We start from the raw sequence: 22,830 nt of genomic DNA on the forward strand, positions 1-22,830 counted from the left end.
AGGGAACTACTTTTGTGTATTACTTAGATTATTGTGTGAACTAGACTGTACTGTAGCCTATAGGTGTGAGTGACCAGGTTGATAAGGCCTATGAATCTCATACACTGCATCAACAAAATCATGGAAACAGTAGCAGCATAGCAACCAATTGCTAGGAAAAAGCAAAAGGCGGGCCCGTAAAGAACTTACTTGCTTATTTGGCAAGTGAGCCATAAAAAAATCAATCCCCCAATGACTACCTACCATGTTTCCATGGTGACCATATGGGAAGTGATGGAGCTGTTTGGATGGGCTATGGATATCCTATATTTACCAACATGAATGCGCTCAGATCTGACCTGTTGTATAATTTTTGGGAGACAAATTTCCATTTAAAAAAACCTGCATGTGCGCGACCGACACGCCCATACAACTCCACTTGAAGTTTTGTGAGCGTGCCTCATCTCTATGGAGACGAAGAGACGCATCAGAGGTGAAAACACAGAGTTTGGGAAGTAGCTAGCTATCTAGCGGCTCACTGACTGAAAATGGATTCGATTAAATAGTAAGAGGAGATGATAATAATTTAGCTATTCTGTAATTAGTTAATAGGTTAACAGAATGGTAGGGCATTTGCATTTGCTTTAGCATCTGCCACCACAATTCAACCGATCCAACTGTCTTAGCCTACCTATTATATAACGTTAACTAGCTAATATATTACATTATTATGGTGACGAACACGCCAACGAGTTAGCTAGCTAGCTAATTTTGTTGATATGTAAAATAGCTCCATGTGTAATCTTATAAATCAATAAACTTTACTTCAAATATCGACCATCTGTAACGTTGTATGTCAGGAGTCTTTGTCCACATAATGTACAGCTGGGAAAGACGCGCAGCTGAGAAACTCACCAATGCTGAACACATTTGTGCGGTGAGGAAGAGGAGAGACCTTAAATATGAGGTAAGCTATGTTCCAAAGAGGTAGGCCTAAATCTTGTACATTAGCAGTTCTCAAATAATTTAAATGACATGAAAGTTTACAGGGCATAGACAATTGCATGACGGATGTTGTTCAAGTATGACAGCAACAGATAACAGTGGTAGCCTATGGTGTAGAGATTATTGCTGAATGAAAGTGATGATAATGATGGTGATAATTAAGGCGATTATATGGAAATTAAGGTAATTATGTTGCAGGACCACCTACGCAGACAGGAACAGGAAAGGACAGACGCAGAGGTGAGGAGGGAAGTACACAGAGTACGGACGCCTTCACCAACACCTCAGACAAATAGGTTCAAAGCCCGCAGGTATGAAAGACCATGGGCACAGGGAGCGCCAGGCACCAAGAAGGTATTAACTCTTCACACTTCTACAGTTTTACAAGTGCCACATAACATTGTCATGTCATTGAAACAACATTGGTCCTGTATAGCTCAGTTGGTAGAGCATGGTGCTTGCAACACCAGGGTTGTGAGTTTGATTCTCATGGGGGGCCAGTATGAAAAATGTATGCACTAACTACAAAGAGAGTCTGCAAAATGACTAAAGTAAAATGTCAACATCTCTACAGTTCATTGGTTGAGACTGTAGCCTACATTCATCTTTATCAATCCTCTAATAGTTTCTCTAAACCTTGTCTTGCTGCCTTTCAGTCCTCCAGCTCTGTGAAATCCACCAGATCAGAGATGAGAAACTCACAGAACAAAGGCTCAGAGTCCCGCTTTCCTGCCATCTCCAGCGGAACCCAGAGCAGTGTAACCCAAAGTAGAACAGCAGAATTGGCAACCACATCAAAGACATGGAGAAGAGCAATTGCCCCACTGGCATCCCACTGTAAGATTCTCACAATGCATCCTCTGGTGCATCCTCTTAGACCATGCCCCCCCCCCCCCCCCCCCCCCCCGGGGGTGCACATTTAGTTTTTTGCTCTAGCACTACACAGCTGATTCAATAAATCAAAGCTTGACGATGTAGTGCTAGGGAAAAAACAATGTGCACGGGGGGGGGGGGGTTGGATCGAGTTTGGAAAACTTAGACAACGGACTTCTCTCACCAGAGGTTTGGGGTCCAATGACTCCATTTACATGTAAATTTTTTACCAAATTTATATACCCTCTTCTTTATGCTTTTTTCAAGGTAAGGAACAATCTCCACCATGTCACAAACACAGATCTGTGGCTATAAAAAACAGAGCCTGTAAGTTATCCACATGTGCAACTAAGTCAAACACTCTGAAACTAACACAAAGTCAAGACACACTGAGGGTGAAGAAACAGATAGGAGCACCATCATGTGACCGAGCAGATAGTTCAAACATCTCTACAAGACATGATCTGGTCAAGAGGCCATTAGACAGCTGCTCCCTCCCACAGCCCCTGACCTTTTCTAGAAGATCCTACACAGATTGGCCCGGTCTTCCCTCACTGCAGTACCACCGCTCCCCCAGCCCAGAAGACCCAGAGTCCCATCACTATGTCCAGCTGATCTCGGATCCCTTCCAGGGCTTCTCAGAGAGCAGTAGTATCACAGAGGAGTACGTACGCAGTGAGGACACCTACAGGGCTGAGCTCTGCTCCAGGAGTTTAGCTGACACCAGTCCTTTGTCCGTACCGGAGTCCCTCCCCTCGCAATGCCCCTCCAGCAGTGGCACCCTGGAAAGCAGCTCTCTCAGCCTCAGTGACTCCTTCACCGGCCCCCTCAGCAGCCACTTCCGCACGCTGGGTGTTCTGTCCTCCGAGTCTGAGTCAGACGGGGAAGACGACAGCCATTCATGTCAGGATGCTGATAGAGAGAGCTACCAAATCCCTGTGAGGTGGACTGCCTCTCAGTCTCCCAGTGTCCGTACCGTCCGGAGTCCCAGGGGCCTGCAGTCCCAGCTGAGTTTGGAGTCAACAAGCACCCCTGAAGAATCACCAAACAGTAGAGCTTCATACACTGGAGAAGGATATAGTCCCATGCCTTCACTAATGCAAGTAGGTCGACTGTCGATATCACCGCTGTCCATAACACCCTCTGTCACACAGAGAGCCAGCAGGGCTCTCACTATCCCGCAGCAGCTGTATGAACACCTCCCTGAGCTGGATCATCTCAGCCCCCTTAGCCCCAGGAGAGCTAACCCCATCTGGCTGGGGTCAGAGAGATGGCCGGTGCTGGAGGCCTCACCACCCAGGACCAGCTACACCCTGAGGCACTCCCAGCTGGTCAGCAGGATCCAGCAGGAGGAACCAGAGGAGGTCAGAGGAGAGGCCAATAGTAGTACAGAGGACACTCCGTCCTCCAGTGAAGCCTCACGCCATGGGACCTCTGGGCTGATGGATCACCTGACCATGGCCCTGATGGCCCTCCGTGACATCCGCAGGGAGGTGGCTCACATTCAGATGAGCAACGCACAGCAGGGTAGCGGTGCTATGGCAGCTCAGGAGGCCCAATCAGCAACGGCTACCAACCCAGAGACGTTACGCAAAATCAAAGAACGGTGAGAGGAGCTGGAGAATGGGACAAGTACTCTTTCCTTCTGTTCTTGTCATTATGTCAGATGAGTATCCTCTCTAAATATACACTGCTCAAAAAAATAAAGGGAACACTAAAATAACACATCCTAGATCTGAATGAATGAAATATTCTTATTAAATACTTTTTTCTTTACATAGTTGAATGTGCTGACAACAAAATCACACAAAAATGATCAATGGAAATCAAATTTATCAAACCATGGAGGTCTGGATTTGGAGTCACACTCAAAATTAAAGTGGAAAACTACACTACAGGCTGATCCAACTTTGATGTAATGTCCTTAAAACAAGTCAAAATGAGGCTCAGTAGTGTGTGTGTTCTCCACGTGCCTGTATGACCTCCCTACAACGCCTGGGCATGCTCCTGATGAAGGTGACGGATGGTCTCCTGAGGGATCTCCTCCCAGACCTGGACTAAAGCATCCGCCAACTCCTGGACAGTCTGTGGTGGATGGAGCGACACATGATGTCCCAGATGTGCTCAATTGGATTCAGGTCTGGGGAACGGGCGGGCCAGTCCATAGCATCAATGCCTTCCTCTTGCAGGAACTGCTGACACACTCCAGCCACATGAGGTCTAGCATTGTCTTGCATTAGGAGGAACCCAGGGCCAACCGGACCAGCATATGGTCTCACAAGGGGTCTGAGGATCTCATCTCAGTACCTACTGCTCTGGCAGTGCTTCTCCTGCTCCTCCTTGCACAAAGGTGGAGGTAGCGGTCCTGCTGCTGGGTTGTTGCCCTCCTACGGCCTCCTCCACGCCTCCTGATGTACTGGCCTGTCTCCTGGTAGCGCATCCATGCTCTGGACACTACGCTGACAGACACAGCAAACCTTCTTGCCACAGCTCGCATTGATGTGCCATCCTGGATGAAACTCTGTCTCATGCTACCACTAGAGTGAAAGCACCGCCAGCATTCAAAAGTGACCAAAACATCAGCATAGGAACTGAGAAGTGGTCTGTGGTCACCACCTGCAGAACCACTCCTTTATTGAGGGTGTCTTGCTAATTGCCTATAATTTCCACCTGTTGTCTATTCCATTTGCACAACAGCATGTTAAATGTATTGTCAATCAGTGTTGCTTCCTAAGTGGACAATTTGATTTCACAGAAGTGTGATTGACTTGGAGTTACATTGTGTTGTTTAATTAAGTGTTCCCTTTATTTTTTTGAGCAGTGTAGTTACTGGTACCTTGATAAAGTTTGGTATTTATTTTGCTTTTATACAGATGTAGGATCTTAATTTGACCTACACTGAGTGTACAAAACATTAAGAACAACTTTATAAAGTAGCATGAAATCATCCTATATTCTTCATCTCATTTGTAGTCTTCTAACCTCCACAGTCTGTTGGAAGAGTCGTCTGATGAGGAGGAAGGGGACCAGTGTCGTATCTGTCAGTGTGGTGCTGGCTCCCTGACCAACCCCCTGCTCACCCCCTGTCTCTGCTCCGGCAGCCTGCAGTACATCCACCACGACTGCCTGAAGAGGTGGATCCAGACTAAAATACAGTCAGGTAAGTTTAATGACTGATTTAATTGTTGAAATGAATCATGAGGGTGTGGCTCTGAACTGATCGAAGGAATGAAGTGTGTGTGTTACCATGTGTTTCCAGGGACCACACTGTCTGCAGTCAAAACCTGTGAGTTGTGTAAGGGGAGCCTAACACTGGATCTGGACGACTTTGACATGGAGGAGTTTTACCAAAGGCATGGCCAGACACAGGTACACAACATCCCTTATTTTGCATATCCCTATAGCATACTACCCAGCTGTGCAATAACTGTATCAGTCTATTGTTGTGACTTACAATATAAATGCTTATCTGTGTGGTAGCAGGCTGACGTTTACGGTTATGAATCTTGCTCTGGAGGCAGAGCTGAGAAATTTCCAAAGTCAAAGTCAAAATTGGCTATATTGTAGTAATTCATGAAAATCAAAATGTGCCTTTAGTTCATAATTTGACGTTAGGGTTAGGCATTTGGGTTAGCAGTGTGGTTAGAACATTTGAACATCTTGGCCATGTTCTGTTATAATCTCCACCCGGCACAGCCAGAAGAGGACTGGCCACCCCACATAGCCTGGTTCCTCTCTAGGTTTATTTCTAGGGAGTTTTTCCTAGCCCCCGTGCTTCTACACCTGCATTGCTTGCTGTTTGGGGTTTTAGGCTGGGTTTCTGTACAGCACTTTGAGATATCAGCTGATGTACGAAGGGCTATATAAATACATTTGATTTGAATGTTAGGGTTAGGTTTCAAATCAGATTTTATGACTTTGTGGCTGTGCTAGCTAGTGACCACTCTGCAGATCTGCCTCCAGAACAAGATTCATGACGAAAAACACTAACCTGCTGGGTGATATGGCATGCTAGTAGGAGTAAATATTAGTAGGTTGTTTATCTCATCCATATTCTCTTTTAACCTCCTCTGACTTCCCTGCCGTCCCAGGTGGAGCAGACCAGTCCAGAGCTGTACATGTTGCTGATCCTTCGGCAGAGGTTCTCAGAGCTGCTGCAGGTGGCCCAGTCACGTAGCAACACCGTCTCTAGGGTAGGGAGGAACTGTTTCATGGTGATGGTGCTCATGCAGTGAGGGACTAACGTCCTGTTCCCCAATGGTACAGACTACTCCACAGCTATCCATGTATACATACAGTATCACAAGTTAATGCTGTTGTTACTCCTTCAGAAAGTAGATAGCCTATATCTAAGCCTGTTTTAAAGGTGAGGTACACAGTATAAGTGAGAGAGAGGGATTTAAAACAAGATGACTCACTAGGCTTCCCATAAATAATGGAGTATAACTAATTGGTACATTCATGATTATCTGCCACAGTATGAGATAGATTGAAGGTCAGAAATGTTTCTTTATCTTAGATGGCTACCAGACTGTACCTGATTCAGAGAACAGCAGGGGCCAACAGTAGGTGACGACAGTGTTGATCATTTGGTGACAGAAATACTGTGCAAATCTAAATGGATCAACACTTGATAGCCAGAGTTCTTATATTGAGATGTCTGCAATTTACTAAATAATTGCCTTCTTTGTAAAATGGATTTGAGGAGTAAATCTGATTTTAAATAATTTGATTTGAAAGACTGTTAGGTTTAAAGGACAACTTTGATTGAAGAATGATTGATCAATGGAACCTGTTGTGTTTACGGGCCTTTTATAAAAAAATATATCACCAAATTAAGATGTTTTATTGTCACATACACCGGATAGGTGCAGTGAAATGTGTCACACTCTCTGAATAGCTATCTACAGTTGAATAACAGCAGTTGACTGGATGTTGTCTTGATTCTCCCTCAGGTTTGATGGGTTTCTCTTCTTCCACGCACACTGAGGGTGAGAGCCAGCAGAGGGAGCCAGAGAGGCAATCACACGCCAGGGACACCTGACCCACCCACCTGACACCTTCACCCTTCTTACTTCCTGTTTTTAAATCCTGGGTGAAGTGACGTTTATGATGAATTTATTCTAACTTATTTCATGAAATGATTTTAACACACGATGCAGTGCATCTTATTCAATGGTACCATCTGGACAGAGGAGAAATAACTTGACAGAGGTGGTGGGTATAATAAATACATTTATTCTTATCTATTTAAGTTAAATGAATTACTTATTACACTATTTATTACATTTCTATTATTAGGATTTTAACATCAGCTTTGCTTTTATATTGCACACTATGACATTTAACAGATATGACTGACTTGATAGATGGAAGAAGGCTCTTTAATGGTGCTAATTGTTGGAACAGTAAACAGAAATAAACATCCAGAAAATAGAAGTTAAATTCTTAAGGAAATCAACTAGAAAGTCAAACTCAGGGAGCTAGTTTTTATATCAGATGTTTGGTGCGAACCTTTCAATCTTTTTACATACAGACACTGTAGTTTTACTGTACTGTCTTACTGTACAGTACTGTACTGTCTATGTCTCAATGGCTTTATTTCTTTCATAACTTCCTGTAACCTGTAGCTGAAGAAACTTAGTTCATTGTCAAGTTTCAGACCAACTTAAAACAAATTCGCGTAAATAAAATCTTTCAATCGATGAATGTGACTCGACTCAAGTTGCTGTGACCATGGGAGAGTTGTTCTTGGTAATGTGCATCAGTGTAACATGTGTGAAATCACTGATGCTCTTCACTGAGATCCCTGTGATGTGACTCAGCTCCTCCACTACCTGGTGATCAATGGTTGGGCCGTTACTAGTTCACTGAGCAGCATGCACAGTAGTAACCAAACACTAGTTTTTAGCGAAAGTTTACAATCCAACTTCAACATAATAGCTTAAACCTTACTAAGTATGGAAGAAATAAAGGTTAATACTATGACTGTTTACAAGAAGGATATATTATAGTAGCTAATCACCTGTTCCCAGTTAGTGACATTGAGGATGTATGCACCCACAGCAATGACACCAACACCAAGAAGCATGCAGTCTTCAGTCACCGACACAAAAGTCTTTCTGTTGGTTTTCAAAGGGGACACATACTTATTTATGGCTGTTACACTGCTGTTAACTAAACACACGGCCTACTGTTACTAACATTGAGAGGGGAGAACTATGGCTGCCAATGGCCCTGGTCAAAAGTAGAGCACTATAGGGAATAGGGTGCCTTTTGGGACATAGCCTACCTCTGTTCGTCAGATGGGCTCAGGCACTGAGTGGTGGCCTTGAGCAGGGAGTCATAGATGGCTGTCCTCTGGAGGTAGGTGAACTGGAGCACATGTCTACTGAGATGATGCAGGTGCTCCACAGGGATAGAAGAGTCATTGTGCCCTGTAGGATATGGTGGGTAGTGAATAAATAGTTACATACCGGAAACACCAAGAGGCATTTAAAAACTTATTTTTTTATTCTATATCCAAAACATACAATATCCTTGCAGTGAAGCAGCTCAACAACTACACCATACCAGTCATCCAACAGACTCCCATTCAGAGCGACACACAGAAGCATCCAGGGTTAATGCCCTGCTCAAGGGCACGTTGACACGTTGAACTCCCACCAGGACAAAAAAAGTGAACCCGAACCCTCCAAGATCAACCCACAGTTCCACCATAGGTTTACATCAACAATTCGAGACACCTCCCCCCAAGATGAAACATTTTTCTCATGATTTGAAAAACAAATCTTCAGGAGTAGGCAGCGCCATAAGTAAGTGAGTAAACAGATATGACTAAGGAGTTAAATCAGGGCAATTTCTTCATAAATAGACAGGTATTTACCTCTCCATGGTTGCAGGATCCTGTCTATTTTTACAAGTTTTCTATTGAAATTCATTGTGGAGAGCTTATTTATATATTTTGTGATATGAATACCAAGTATGTCTACTTCACCATCAGCCCATTATATACAGCTGAAGTCAGAAGTTTACATACACCTTAGCCAGATACATTTAAACTCAGTTTTTCACAATTCCTGACATTTAATCCTAGTAAAAAGGTCAGTTAGGATCACCACTTTATTTAAATAATGTGAAATGTCAGAATAATAGTAGAGAGAATGATTCATTTCAGCTTTTATTTCTTTCATCACATTACCAGTGGGTCAGAAGTTTACATACACTCAATTAGTATTTGGTAGCATTGCCTTTAAATTGTTTAACTTGGGTCAAACGTTTCGGATAGCCTTCCACAAGCTTCCCAAAATAAGTTGGGTGAATTTTGGCCCATTCCCCCTGACAGAGCTTGTGTAACTGAGTCAGGTTTGTAGGCACCCGCTTTTTCAGTTCTGCCCCAAAAAAATCTATTGTATTGAGGTCAGGGCTTTGTGATGGCCCCTCCAATACCTTGACTTTGTTGTCCTTAAGCCATTTTGCCACAACTTTGGAAGTATTCTTGTGGTCATTGTCCATTTGGAAGACCCATTTACGACCAAGCTTTAACTTCCTGACTGATGTGTCTTGAGATGTTGCTTCAATATATCCACATAATTTTCCTCCCTCATGATGCCATATATTTTGTGCACCAGTCCCTCCTGCAGAAAAGCACCACCACAACATGATGCTGCCACCCCCGTGCTTCACGGTTGGGATGGTGTTCTTCGGCTTGCAAGCTACCCTCTTTTTCCTCCAAACATAACGATGGTCATTATGGCCGAACAGTTCTATTTTTGTTTCATCAGACCAGAGGACATTTCTCCAAAAAGTACGATCTTTGTCCCCATGTGCAGTTGCAAACCGTAGTCTGGCTTTTTTTAATGGCGGTTTTGGAGCAGTGGCTTCTTCCTTGCTGAGCGGCCTTTCAGGTTATGTCGATATAGGACTAATTTTACTGTGGATATAGATACTTTTGTACAGGTTTCCTCCAGCATCTTTACAAGGTCCTTTGCTGTTGTTTTTTCGCACCAAAGTACGTTCATCTCTAGGAGACAGAACGCGTCTCCTTCCTGAGAGGGATGACGGCTGTGTGGTCCCATGGTGTTTATACTTGCGTACTATTGTTTATACAGATGAACGTGGTACCTTCAGGTGTTTGGAAATTGCACCCAAGGATGAACCAGACTTAGTTGATTTCTTCTGATTTTCCAATGATGTCAAGCAAAGAGGCACTGAGTTTGTATGTAGGCCTTGAAATACATCCACAGGTACACCTCAAATTGACTCAAATGATGTCAATTAGTCTATAAGAAGCTTCTAAACCCATGACATCACTTTCTGGAATTTTCCAAGCTGTTTAAAAGGCAGTCAACTTAGTGTAAACTTGTAAACTTCTGACCCACTGGAATTGTGATACAGTGAATTATAAGTGTAATGATCTGTCTGTAAACAATTGTTGGAAAAATTACTTGTGTCATGCACAAAGTAGATGTCCTAACCAACTTGCCAAAACTATATTTTGTTAACAAGAAATTTGTGGAGTGGTTGAAAAATGAGTTTTAATGACTCCAACCTAAGTGTATGTAAACTTCCGACTTCAACTGTAGGAAAACCGCAGGGTAATGTAAAAGTTGTATTTTTTAAAGATCCGAATACGTAATATTGTACACTAATAATAATTTGGTTTTAGTCCAGAGAGTACATAAAAGCTATCTAGATCTTCAATGACACATTGCAGGGATCTAGCTTGCGGACTTAATATAAAACTTGAGTCATAGGCATACATGGACACCTTTGTTTTTAAGCATTGGATTTCTAATCCTCTAATGTTGTCATTGGATTTGATTTTAATAGCTAGCATTTCGATGGCCATAATGAATAGATATGGTGACAGCGGATACCCTTGTTTAACTCCTCTTGACATTTCAAAACTCTCTGAGAAGTAGCCATTATTTACTATTTAAAATCCAGGCATTTATAAATAAAATCCAGTCTTACTTTATCAAATGCCTTTTCAAAATCTGCTATAAATACCAGGCCTGGCTTCTTAGATGTTTCATGATGTTCTATTATTTCTAGTAGTTGTCGTATATTATCTCCAATGTATCATCCATGTTAAAAACCTGTCTGATCAGGATGAACAATACCTGGTAAAACCTTTTTAATTCTGAATGCTATGCATTTCACTAGTATTTTTGCATCACAACATTGAAGTGTAAGGGGCCTCCAGTTTTTTAGATAGACTGGGTCTTTATATTTGCCATCTGGGTCTTGTTTTAATAATAGAGAAATCAGACCTTTCTGCTGAGTACCTGCAAGACTACCATTTCTTTAGGAGTATTTAAAACAATCTAACAATGGAGCTTTTAGTATATCAAAAAAGGCTGCAATCAAGCACTGGGGTTTTTCCAGACTGAAAGGATTTAATAGCCTCAAAACGTTATTGCTCTTTAATTTGGCCTTCACACTGATCTTTCTGTACATTTGTTAATTTTCCATTTTTTATATTATTTGGAAATAATTCCTTACAGTAATCTTCATTGAGTTGGAGAAGATGGGACGGAAAAGAGAACATCTGCCTAAAATAATTAGCTTCCTCTTAAAATATCATTTGGAGAATCATAGATGACTCCGTCTTCAGTAATGAGTTTCCACAAATTATTTTTGTTAGTGTTCCTGTATTGGCAATTCAGGAAGAATTGTGTGCATTTTTCTCCATATTCCATCCAGTTTGCTTTATTTTTGTAATAGATTACATTAGATCGTTCTTGAATAAGTTTCTCAAGTTCTTTTTGTTTTTCGTCTAACTTAGTTTGTATCTCTGTAGTATCGTTTTTATTGCTATCTACCTGAACTCTGAAGGTACATTTAAAAGGTATCCCAAACAATAAGGTGATTTGCTGAACCTCTATTATACTGGAAAAATTCAGTTATAAATTATTTTGTCTTAGTTAAAAATATGTTGTCCTCCAGTAAACTTTGATTAAATTTCCAATATCTCCGTCCACGTGGAAAACCTATATGTGAATGCCAATTTGATGATGATCCAATCTCATCCAATCGCAGTCCCCTATTAAAACTTGTTTAACCTTTAATGCAAGAGAGAAAAAGTAGTCAAGACAACTAGCTTGATGAAGTCTCCTCCATGTATATCTCACTAGGTCGGGGTTTTTTAGTCTCCAAATATCCACTATGTGGACAAATGTCCATAATATTTGTGATTTCCTTAAGGGCACAGTGATGATAGTTTGTAGAGTGATTACCTTTACGGTCCATTAAAGTACTTAACACTGTGTTATAGTCTCCTACCATAATGATTTGATAATTTGTTGCCTGTAAGTTCAATAAATTGGTATAAATGTTTTCGAAGAAGTATGGATCATCCTGATTTCGACCATATAGATTAATGAGCCAAATCTCTTTTTCGTCCACTTTCATATTCAAAAAGATCCACCTGCCTTGCAAATCATTCCTGACTATTTGCACATTCAGATCAACATTTTTGTTAATTAATATCATCACACCTTTTGAGTTCCTTTGGCCTTGACAGAAAATTATTTCACCACCCCATCCCTTTTTTCCACACAACTTCATCTAAGGATGTAGAGTGAGTTTCCTGTAAACAGTATATATTATATTCCTTTTATTTTAGCCACATAAAGACTGCTCTTCTTTTTTTATAATCTGCTAAACTGTTACAATTATAACTGACTATACTTATTTCACCCTTTACCATAACTAGATCCTATTCTCAGTCTAAATTGACCATAATTAGTGACTTTTCACTGCCATCAGAGATATTATGCCGGTCAAAATTAGAGCATTCAAATGTCTGATATTTAGAATTCAAGAAATAGGTTCTAGCAATATTTGTTTTATTCCCTTGCCTGTGAGCCAATGCCACAGATGTTAGAAAATTAAGACAAGATATTATGTGTGTAGTAAATCTGAGTAGGTTGATGTGTATGATATTGGATGTGATTTAGTGAGTGTGTACGATGTCTGTATAAGAGTGTGCTGTCCTGATATCTTCCCCATGCTTGTTGTAAACATATATAAACTTGTAGACAAATACATAAAAAAAAAGATACAAACAATAAACATATTAAATATTAAAACAGTTCTCGACAATAGAGTGAGAGAAGAGAAAAGAGAGTGAGAGGAGAGAGAAAGATCAGGTGTGTGTGTGTATGTATAAGTCCGTATGTGTATGCGAGCATATAATTGAGTATGTGTGTGTTCATATCCACTTCATAGTGTTCAGATATTTTTACAGTTCCCATACTTTCTTTTTTTCAGAACCTGAAGTCCCTGTAGAATGTATTACAGCCATGGTGTTATGGAGCTGTCTCAGAATAGCTGTCCATCTATAAAGAGTATGTCCACAATGAGAAAGGCACGCTTACCCTTCTCCCTCTGTTGCCTTTGTACCGGATACAGTCTCTTACGACGTTTGTTTATCTCCCTTGGAAATTGGTCATTGAGACTGAATTTGGTCCCTTTAAGCTCCCTTCCCCTGCTTTGATAATCTCCTTTTGTTGGTAGTGTTCAAATTTTGCGATGATCGGTCGGGGACCCTTGGTCTTGTCGCTCCGAGCTCCAAGTCTGTGTACTCGGTGGAAAGCCACCTTGTTTACAGTCTCTATAGGAAGTTTCAAGGCAGATTGCATGAATTCTCTGATCGCGCCCTCTGGATTATCGGATACATCCTCAGGAACCCCAGAAAAAAAATATTTTCACGCATGCTATGACTTTGTATGTCTAGTAGCGACTCCTTCATCACTGTTTTCCCTGAAAAAACTATCCATGTTGGAATCATGGATTTTTACCTTGGCTGTGAGTGCCTTGTTCTCTCCTTGGAGCGTGAGAATTTCACTCTGGTTAAACTCCAACCTCCCCCTCAGCCCTGCTACCTCCTCACACAACTTTTCCAGAGGCATTTTACTGTATAAACATTTTACAGCAGTGGGCTAAATCAGGGTCACAGAGTGATTCTTGGTAGTCTTAAACAAATCTATTTTGAAACAGCACTATACACCGCACGCACACACATGGTTATGGGATTTTTTTTAAAGAAGACACCTGTACCATGTCAGATATAGAGTTGAAATGTATTCAATTGTGAGTTTCGATCCCAATATTACACTTTATATACATTTGTCTTTTTTTTATTTTTTTCATGTAACCTTTATTTAACTAGGCAAGTCAGTTTTAAGAACAAATTCTTATTTACAATGATGGCCTACCCAGAAGACAGAAGACTGGAATATAACAAAACAGTTTGACATAGAAACATTGGATTTATCAAGTTTTTTTTAAATCATATTTTTTAAAGATATTAATAACATTCTGCCGCTTTTGGTCATTGCCTGTAGGCAATGGGTTCTACAGGCCTAAATAGGAATGTAGCATGTAATGTAGACCTCATTACAGCAAAATGTCATGTCTCTTTTTATGGTTATCATAAGGACTACAGAATGTGAAATACTTACCAAGCACCTCCAGGAGTATCTCAACATAAGTCAGAGGGTTGGGGGTGTTTAGCCTGAAGTCAAGTGCTTTCAAGATCATCAGCTCCATGTCCATGATAGTTTGTTTGGAAACGCTGTGGCCCATCGAGTGAAGAAACTGCGCTGCTGTGTTGTTGTCGACCACCTGGTAAAGTGAAAGGTGAGAAACGTATTATTGACATTATGAATGGTGATACAAATGGTGATCTACAGATTAGAGGTTGGCCGATTAATTAGGGCCGATTTCCAGTTCACAACCATAGGTAATTGCCATTTTTGAACGCCGATTATGGCCGATTACATTACATTGTCCTGTGTTGCATAGAATCAATGCGGTGCCTGTTAATTTATCCTCGAATCACAGCCTACTTCGCCAAACGGGGGAGGATTTAACAATAACGCATTCGCAAAAAAAGCACAATCGTTGCACAAATGTACCTAACCATAAACATCAATGTCTTTCTTAAAATCAATACACAGAAGTATATATTTTTAAACCTGCATGTTTAGTTAAAATAAATTCATGTTAGCAGGCAATATTAACTAGGGAAATTGTGTCACGTCTCTTGCGTTCGTTGCAGTTTGGGCCACCTGGCTTGTTGCGAACTAATTTGCCAGAATCTTACATAATTATGACATAACATTGAAGGTTGTGCAATGTAACAGCAATATTTAGACTTAGGGTTGCCACCCATTCGATAAAATACGGAACGGTTCCGTGAATTTCACTGAAAGAATAAACGATTTGTTTTCAAAATGATAGTTTCCGGATTTGACCCTATTAATGACCAAAGACTCATATTTATGTGTTTATTATATAATAATTAAGTCTATGATTTGATATTTGATAGAGCAGTCTGACTGAGTGGTGGTAGGCAGCAGCAGGCTCGCAAGCATTCATTCAAACTTTACTGCATTTGCACTTTTACTTTCTTCTCCAACACTGTATTTTTGCATTATTTTAACCAAATTGAGCATGTTTCATTATTTATTTGAGACTAAATAGATTTTATTTATGTATTATATTAAGTTAAAATAAAAGTGTTCATTGTTCATTCAGTATTATTGTAATTGTCATTATTACAAATATATATACAGTGCCTTGCGAAAGTATTCGGCCCCCTTGAACTTTGCGACCTTTTGCCACATTTCAGGCTTCAAACATAAAGATATAAAACTGTATTTTTTTGTGAAAAATCAACAACAAGTGGGACACAATCATGAAGTGGAACGACATTTATTGGATATTTCAAACTTTTTTAACAAATCAAAAACTGAAAAATTGGGCGTGCAAAATTATTCAGCCCCTTTACTTTCAGTGCAGCAAACTCTCTCCAGAAGTTCAGTGAGGATCTCTGAATGATCCAATGTTGACCTAAATGACTAATGATGATAAATACAATCCACCTGTGTGTAATCAAGTCTCCGTATAAATGCACCTGCACTGTGATAGTCTCAGAGGTCCGTTAAAAGCGCAGAGAGCATCATGAAGAACAAGGAACACACCAGGCAGGTCCGAGATACTGTTGTGAAGAAGTTTAAAGCCGGATTTGGATACAAAAAGATTTCCCAAGCTTTAAACATCCCAAGGAGCACTGTGCAAGCGATAATATTGAAATGGAAGGAGTATCAGACCACTGCAAATCTACCAAGACCTGGCCGTCCCTCTAAACATTCAGCTCATACAAGGAGAAGACTGATCAGAGATGCAGCCAAGAGGCCCATGATCACTCTGGATGAACTGCAGAGATCTACAGCTGAGGTGGGAGACTCTGTCCATAGGACAACAATCAGTTGTATATTGCACAAATCTGGCCTTTATGGAAGAGTGGCAAGAAGAAAGCCATTTCTGAAAGATATCCATAAAAAGTGTTGTTTAAAGTTTGCCACAAGCCACCTGGGAGACACACCAAACATGTGGAAGAAGGTGCTCTGGTCAGATGAAACCAAAATTGAACTTTTTGGCAACAATGCAAAACGTTATGTTTGGCGTAAAAGCAACACACCATCCCCACTGTCAAACATGGTGGTGGCAGCATCATGGTTTGGGCCTGCTTTTCTTCAGCAGCGACAGGGAAGATGGTTAAAATTGATGGGAAGATGGATGGAGCCAAATACAGGACCATTCTGGAAGAAAACCTGATGGAGTCTGCAAAAGACCTGAGACTGGGACGGAGATTTGTCTTCCAACAAGACAATAATCCAAAACATAAAGCAAAATCTACAATGGAATGGTTCAAAAATAAACATATCCAGGTGTTAGAATGGCCAAGTCAAAGTCCAGACCTGAATCCAATCGAGAATCTGTGGAAAGAACTGAAAACTGCTGTTCACAAATGCTCTCCATCCAACCTCACTGAGCTTGAGCTGTTTTGCAAGGAGGAATGGGAAAAAAATTCAGTCTCTCGATGTGCAAAACTGATAGACATACCCCAAGCGACTTACAGCTGTAATCGCGCAAAATGTGGCGCCACAAAGTATTAACTTAAGGGGGCTGAATAATTTTGCACACCCAATTTTTCAGTTTTGGATTTGTTAAAAAAGTTTGAAATATCCAATAAATGTCGTTCCACTTCATGATTGTGTCCCACTTGTTGTTGATTCTTCACAAAAAAATACAGTTTTATATCTTTATGTTTGAAGCCTGAAATGTGGCAAAAGGTCGCAAAGTTCAAGGGGGCCGAATACTTTCGCAAGGCACTGTATATAAAATCGCCAGATTAATCGGTATCGGCTTTTTTTTGGTCCTCCAATAATCGGTATCGGCATTGAAAAATTATAATCGGTCAACCTCAACTACATATGATAATGAAAAAGTTTCCCAAAACTCACAGCACTGTGCAAAGACAGTTTGCTTGCTATTTGCACACAAGAGAGGAGAATGAGATGGAACTTCTCACTCAGTTTCTCATAAACAAGGTCCGCGTAATTTCCTTCATGGGCACCTGCTGCCCCTGCAGGTGTGTGTGGTGTTGAAAACAGATCCTCCAGGTGCTTTATCATAAACCTGTTAGCAGAAGATACTCATTAGATTGGTCTTACTTTTAATCACATTGACAGATAACTGATAGTTTCCGTTTTCAAATCATGAATCTTACCTTTCAAGTATTTCAACAGCATGATATCCAACCAAGGGGTCAAGTCTTAACTCTTCTGTGACAAGGAAAATGCATTCTGTGGAAAACAGAGCCAGATGTTTTAGGCCTATTCAGATTGGATTTCATGGCCTAGTCCTACGGTTCAAGTCTGTAAATGTTTTAGCTAGACAGTTTATTGTGGTAACTTTCGAGCATGGCACTTGCAACGCCAGGGTCAAATCAAATTTTATTTGTCACATGCGCCAAATACAACAGGTGTAGACTAGACCTTACAGTGAAATGCTTACTTAAAAGCCCTTAATCAACAATGCTTTAAGAAGTTTCAAGAAAAAAGTGTTAAATAAAAAATAGATAAGTTTAAAAAAAATTGAAAATAAAAGTAACAATTAATTAAACTGTAGCAGTAAAATAACAATAGCAAGGCTATATACAGGGGGTCCCGGTACAGAGTCAATGTGCAGGGGCACTGGTTAGTTGAGGGAACTGAAGTAATATGTACATGTAGGGAGAGTGGGTTCGATTCTTGGGATAGGGCTCCCGAGTGGCGCAGATGTCTAAGGCACTACTTCTTTGTGCTAGAGGCGTCACTACAGACCCTGGTTCGATCCTGGGCTCGCTCTATTGCATCCGGTGGGGACTGGGAGTAGCATAGGGGGGTGCACAATTGGCCCAGCGTCGTCCGGGTTTGGCCGTGATATGCTGTCATTGTAAATAAGAATTTGTTCTTAACTGACTTGCTTAGTTAAATAAAGGTTCAAATTATCAAATTTTAAGCTAAATAGCATAGTGAGCAATATATATATTGTACAGGGTGGATATTGCTTGTAAATATCCTTTTAAAAAGGTAAATGATATTTTAATGGCGTCAGACCGAGGCTCTGCATCTGTCCTGGTGCTCCTAGACCTTAGTGCTGCTTTTGATACCATCGATCACCACATTCTTTTGGAGAGATTGGAAACCCAAATTGGTCTACACGGACAAGTTCTGGCCTGGTTTAGATCTTATCTGTTGGAAAGATATCAGTTTGTCTCTGTATATGGTTTGTCCTGTGACAAATCAACTGTAAATTTCGGTGTTCCTCAAGGTTCCGTTTTAGGACCACTATTGTTTTCACTTTATATTTTACCTCTTGGGGATGTCATTCGAACACATAATGTAAACTTTCACTGCTATGCAGATGACACACAGCTGTACATTTCAATGAAACTTGGTGAAGCCCTAAAATTGCCCTCGCTTAGAAGCCTGTGTTTCAGACATAAGGAAGTGGATGGCTGCAAACGTTCTACTTTTAAACTCGGACAAAACAGAGATGCTTGTTCTAGGTCCCAACAAAGAGATCTTCTGTTGAATCTGACAATTAATCTTGATGGTTGTACAGTCGTCTCAAATAAAACTGTGAAGGACATCGGCGTTACTCTGGACCCTGATCTCTCTTTTGACAAACATATCAAGACTGTTTCAAGAACAGCTTTTTTCCATCTACGCAACATTGCAAAAATCAGAAACTTTCTGTCCAAAAATGATGCAGAAAAATTCATCCATGCTTTTGTTACTTCGAGGTTAGACTACTGCAATGCTCTACTTTCCGGCTACCGGAATAAAGCACTAAATAAACTTCAGTTAGTGCTAAATACGGCTGCTAGAATCCTGACTAGAACCAAAACAATTGATCATATTACTCCAGTTCTAGCCTCCCTACACTGGGTTCCTGTTAAGGCAAGGGCTGATTTCAAGGTTTTACTGCTAACCTACAAAGCATTACATGGGCTTGCTCCTACCTATCTTTCCGATTTGGTCCTGCCATACATACCTACAGGTACGCTACGGTCACAAGACGCAGGCCTCCTAATTGTCCCTAGAATTTCTAAGCAAACAGCTGGAGGCAGGGCATTCACCTATAGAGCTCAATTTTTATGGAATGGTCTGCCTACCCATGTAAGAGACGCAGACTTGGTCTCAACCTTTAAGTCTTTACTGAAGACTCATCTTTTCAGTAGGTCATATGATTGAGTGTAGTCTGGCCTAGGAGTGTGAAGGTGAACGGATATTACAGAAACACTACAGACAAGAAAGAACTGTCCAATCTGAACAGCCATTCAGTGGTCCTGGTAGAATAAGAGCAGAATAGAACATGAACAAATTTGAAAAAACAGACAATAGTATACGTTAAATACTTAACAACATAATAAAGAAATAAGATGCAGATGAGATTGGTAACTACATAATATACTTATACCAACCTAATCTGTATATTTCTCAGAAGAATGTATTTTCTTCAGGATTGCTCTGTCTTTGGCCAGCTTCTCCATGAACTCCTGGCAGGGGAGGTCAAAAGTTTGTCTTCACAATAAGCATGGCCTTGATGGTAGGAACAGTGAACCTATTTCTTGCTGCTGTCCATATATCATTCATTTGGGAGAACACTCTCTCGACTGGTGCATTACTTCCAGGTAAGCACATGACAACAGATGCTAATCTAGCCAGGTTAGTGTGTGGGATGTCATTCTATTTGAAGTGGGTAACCACCGTGCTCCATCTCTGACTAAGCGGTGTCTCAGATGTTTTCCATTCTTCAAGCGATCCCCCCTTTAGGAACTCTTGCAGGCCAGTAACTTCGTCACACAATGATGCATCCTCATTGATGGTCACATTGGGGCATTTTTCCTTCAGTGTGTCTGCTGCCTTCTGGATCTCTTTGCGCAGAGGTTGCCTTTTTAAAAGGAGACAATGTAAATATTTTAGATTATCTGTGTGCTTTTCACATGCTTGCAAGTAGTTCACAGCCATAGTGAAGAATGATTGGGATGTTTTGAGAAAGCTGTCTTTAGACATGGCTCCATTTTCCTCTAGCTCTCTCAAAGTCCTCTGACCAAAACTGGAATGAAGTTTTCATCACGTCTTGCAGTCAATTTTGCCTCAACGTTTCTCAGAATTGCAGCGGAGTCCACAGCACAGTGGTCCTGGCCTCCAAGCATCTTGATCGTGTCACTGAATACAGTCAAGTTTCCATGGACAAAGGCCAGCCAAAGTTCAGTCAGTGGATCTTCGAACATTGTTCGCAGGACAACAGGGCATTTGTCTTCAGAAATAAAAAAGGATTTCAATGGCACATACATTTTCAGCACTCTTTCTAGAGCAGGGAGCATGGACATCCAGCGAACATTGCTGTGACATTACGTCATATCCAAAGCTGTTCTGGCCGTGTTATGAATGAAAACCTAAGCCAATCACCTCCCACTGCAGAGCATTTTTAACTTTGGTATGGACATTGACCCTCCCCAGCCTATTCAGTCCTCCAAAGTTGGTATTTGTTGTCGGCAGAGAATGTTTTCCAAGTTACATTTTTGGATGACCACCAGGACCTCAGCTGCAATTTCCTCTGCTGTTTCTCCATTCAATTCAACAAAGTCAAGCAGTTTTGTTTCCACAGATGTGCTGCCTTCATATATCTTACAATATCTGACTACTATTGGCAGCAGCTTTACATGCCCATGATTGGACGCATCAATGGACAGGGACACAAATTCAACCTGGTCTAGGTCCTGTGTTACCAAAGTAGTTGCCCATGTTACTAACACGTTACTCACTATGGCGTCACATTTTGTCCTAGCACATGTAAACTTTTGCTCATAAAGCTTCCGTGTCAGTTGTGCTGTGCAGTCCATAGATCTGTAACTATGATTGTGTCGCATAGTGTGGTATGCAAAGACACCCTCCTGCACAGCTAAACCATATTCTTCTTGGGAAGGCTCTACCTTCTTGAAGAATGTGGTGACAGAGGACATATCAACACGGGCAATCAGAGAGGCTTTATGCTTTTTCATCTGCTGATGTTCCACCACTGCTGTTCTTCACCGGCTGCCAATTGAAAGAGAGGATGCAGTGAACCATTCTATCGTCTTGACCTGAGCGTATGAAATGGAAATCTCTCTCATCATGTTTATCATAAAAAAAAGTGCATTTCCATTTATTGGAAAGAGTCATTGTATCTCCTCTGTCTGCTCTTCTTCACTCTCATTGTGCCAGTCTTAATTACTCTCTTAACTTTTTATTCTCCTCCAATCTTTCTCCTCCTCTTTTCTTCACTCGTCTTCCTTTCCTTCTCTTCACCTTTCCACCTCACTCTTCTACACTCTCCTTGCTTCAGTCTTTTTACTCCCTTCATGTTTCCTTCTCCTTCCTCTCCAATCTGTATTAATAAATAGCATACTATTAGATAACCAAAGTATTTTAACAGATTCCCATTGCTTGCCTCGTGTTTGTATTTTATCTCAAAAACATTGTTTGGAATAATAAATTGACAGGCTCTGTAATCATATATTTATCTTTCCTCCTCTGTCTCCTTCACTCTTCTTCCTATCCAGTCTTCCTCCTCTCCTTCCTCTCCACTGCTAATGCTATCCATGAACATTTCTAAATATATTTTCACACTACTTATTATAATGCCAAACCATTCAAATTGTAATCTACAAAAATATGCTCTGAATAAATTGTGCATTCATTTAATATAATCATATTTTCAAAATAGCCTGTCCACTGCATGTTTGTTTACATGTGAACGTTTTTTAACCTAGCTAGCTAACTTAGTCTATATAGCTAACGTTAGCTAGCATAACCTATTTAAAACCTTATAGAGCAGATCATCTATCTATATAATACATTGTGATATTATAACATCCCTAGCTAGTATCTCAAACGATTGTAATTTACCTGGCTTGAAAAGACGTTTGTGGTGATGTTGTGGATTCACTTAACACTTGCTAGCTTCTGGACAAGTTTTCCATAGCAGTTTTCTCTAAAACTATCGCGAGCAAGTAGTTAGTTGAAGAAGAAGAGTGAATGAAGCTACTATAGCGAGCAGCCCCCTCTGTTTGGCTTAAACAAGCACAACGCGATTGAGACGTCAACCCGTAGGCTCTACTGCCTGGTCTTTCTTGCCAAGTAAAATATTTCACTTTACGGTCTGCACAGTTAAAAACGGGGAAATTTCCCCGGTACATGGGGACGTCTGGTCACCCTATTGTAAGGAACGTTGCCAAAGCACAGACAGAACAATGAGATAGTTGACCAAAGGTACGAACAACCGTTAGCCAGCAGCGAGCTAAAAACTTACCTATCAATCTTTTGTCTTTAAAATCCCCACTGTAACGTGATAAATTGCTCAGTTTATCTTTGTTTCTGATATTGAGATTTATGAGAAAGTCTGATAAAATCTCAAAAGAAGCTTCACCAAACTTTAGGTTTTTGCTTTGGTTTGGCAAGAATATGAATCTCTTCGCCATAGCTAAAGTTACTAGCTTGCCAAAAATAAAATGGCAAGATAAAAAAAAAACTTTCGTTGTCCGCTGAGTTAATTTTTGAAAATGCAGTACTTTATTTTGCCATG

General features: G+C 40.7%; 2 protein-coding genes across 4 annotated transcripts; one reads left to right on the forward strand and one right to left on the reverse strand.

Moving 5' to 3' along the window:
- Positions 1-383: 383 nt before the first annotated feature.
- LOC110499256 (E3 ubiquitin-protein ligase MARCHF7) lies at positions 384-7,558 on the forward strand. Of its 3 annotated transcripts, none has more exons than XM_036956080.1 (9): positions 384-544; positions 840-946; positions 1,183-1,338; positions 1,641-1,821; positions 2,125-3,463; positions 4,848-5,017; positions 5,117-5,226; positions 5,949-6,050; positions 6,813-7,558. In XM_036956080.1, exons 2-9 carry the CDS (start codon positions 857-859, stop codon positions 6,816-6,818), a joined length of 2,154 nt encoding a protein of 717 aa, XP_036811975.1. In that variant the 5' UTR covers positions 384-544; positions 840-856; the 3' UTR covers positions 6,819-7,558. The 3 variants fall into 3 exon arrangements, with proteins under 3 accessions (XP_036811975.1, XP_036811974.1, XP_036811973.1); XM_036956079.1 differs by having other exon boundaries at positions 389-544; positions 865-946; XM_036956078.1 differs by lacking the exon at positions 384-544 and having other exon boundaries at positions 554-946.
- cntd1 (cyclin N-terminal domain containing 1) lies at positions 7,072-22,830 on the reverse strand. Its single transcript, XM_021576277.2, has 7 exons — positions 22,558-22,830; positions 17,444-17,519; positions 17,178-17,352; positions 14,328-14,490; positions 8,150-8,294; positions 7,883-7,979; positions 7,072-7,694 (listed from the first exon to the last, which is right to left on the reverse strand). The coding sequence occupies exons 1-7, from the start codon at positions 22,724-22,726 to the stop codon at positions 7,578-7,580; spliced, it is 942 nt and encodes a 313-aa protein (XP_021431952.2). The 5' UTR covers positions 22,727-22,830; the 3' UTR covers positions 7,072-7,577.

The sequence above is a fragment of the Oncorhynchus mykiss genome, chromosome 20 (assembly GCF_013265735.2).
Source record: "Oncorhynchus mykiss isolate Arlee chromosome 20, USDA_OmykA_1.1, whole genome shotgun sequence".
In the NCBI taxonomy this organism is placed as follows: Eukaryota; Metazoa; Chordata; class Actinopteri; order Salmoniformes; family Salmonidae; genus Oncorhynchus; species Oncorhynchus mykiss.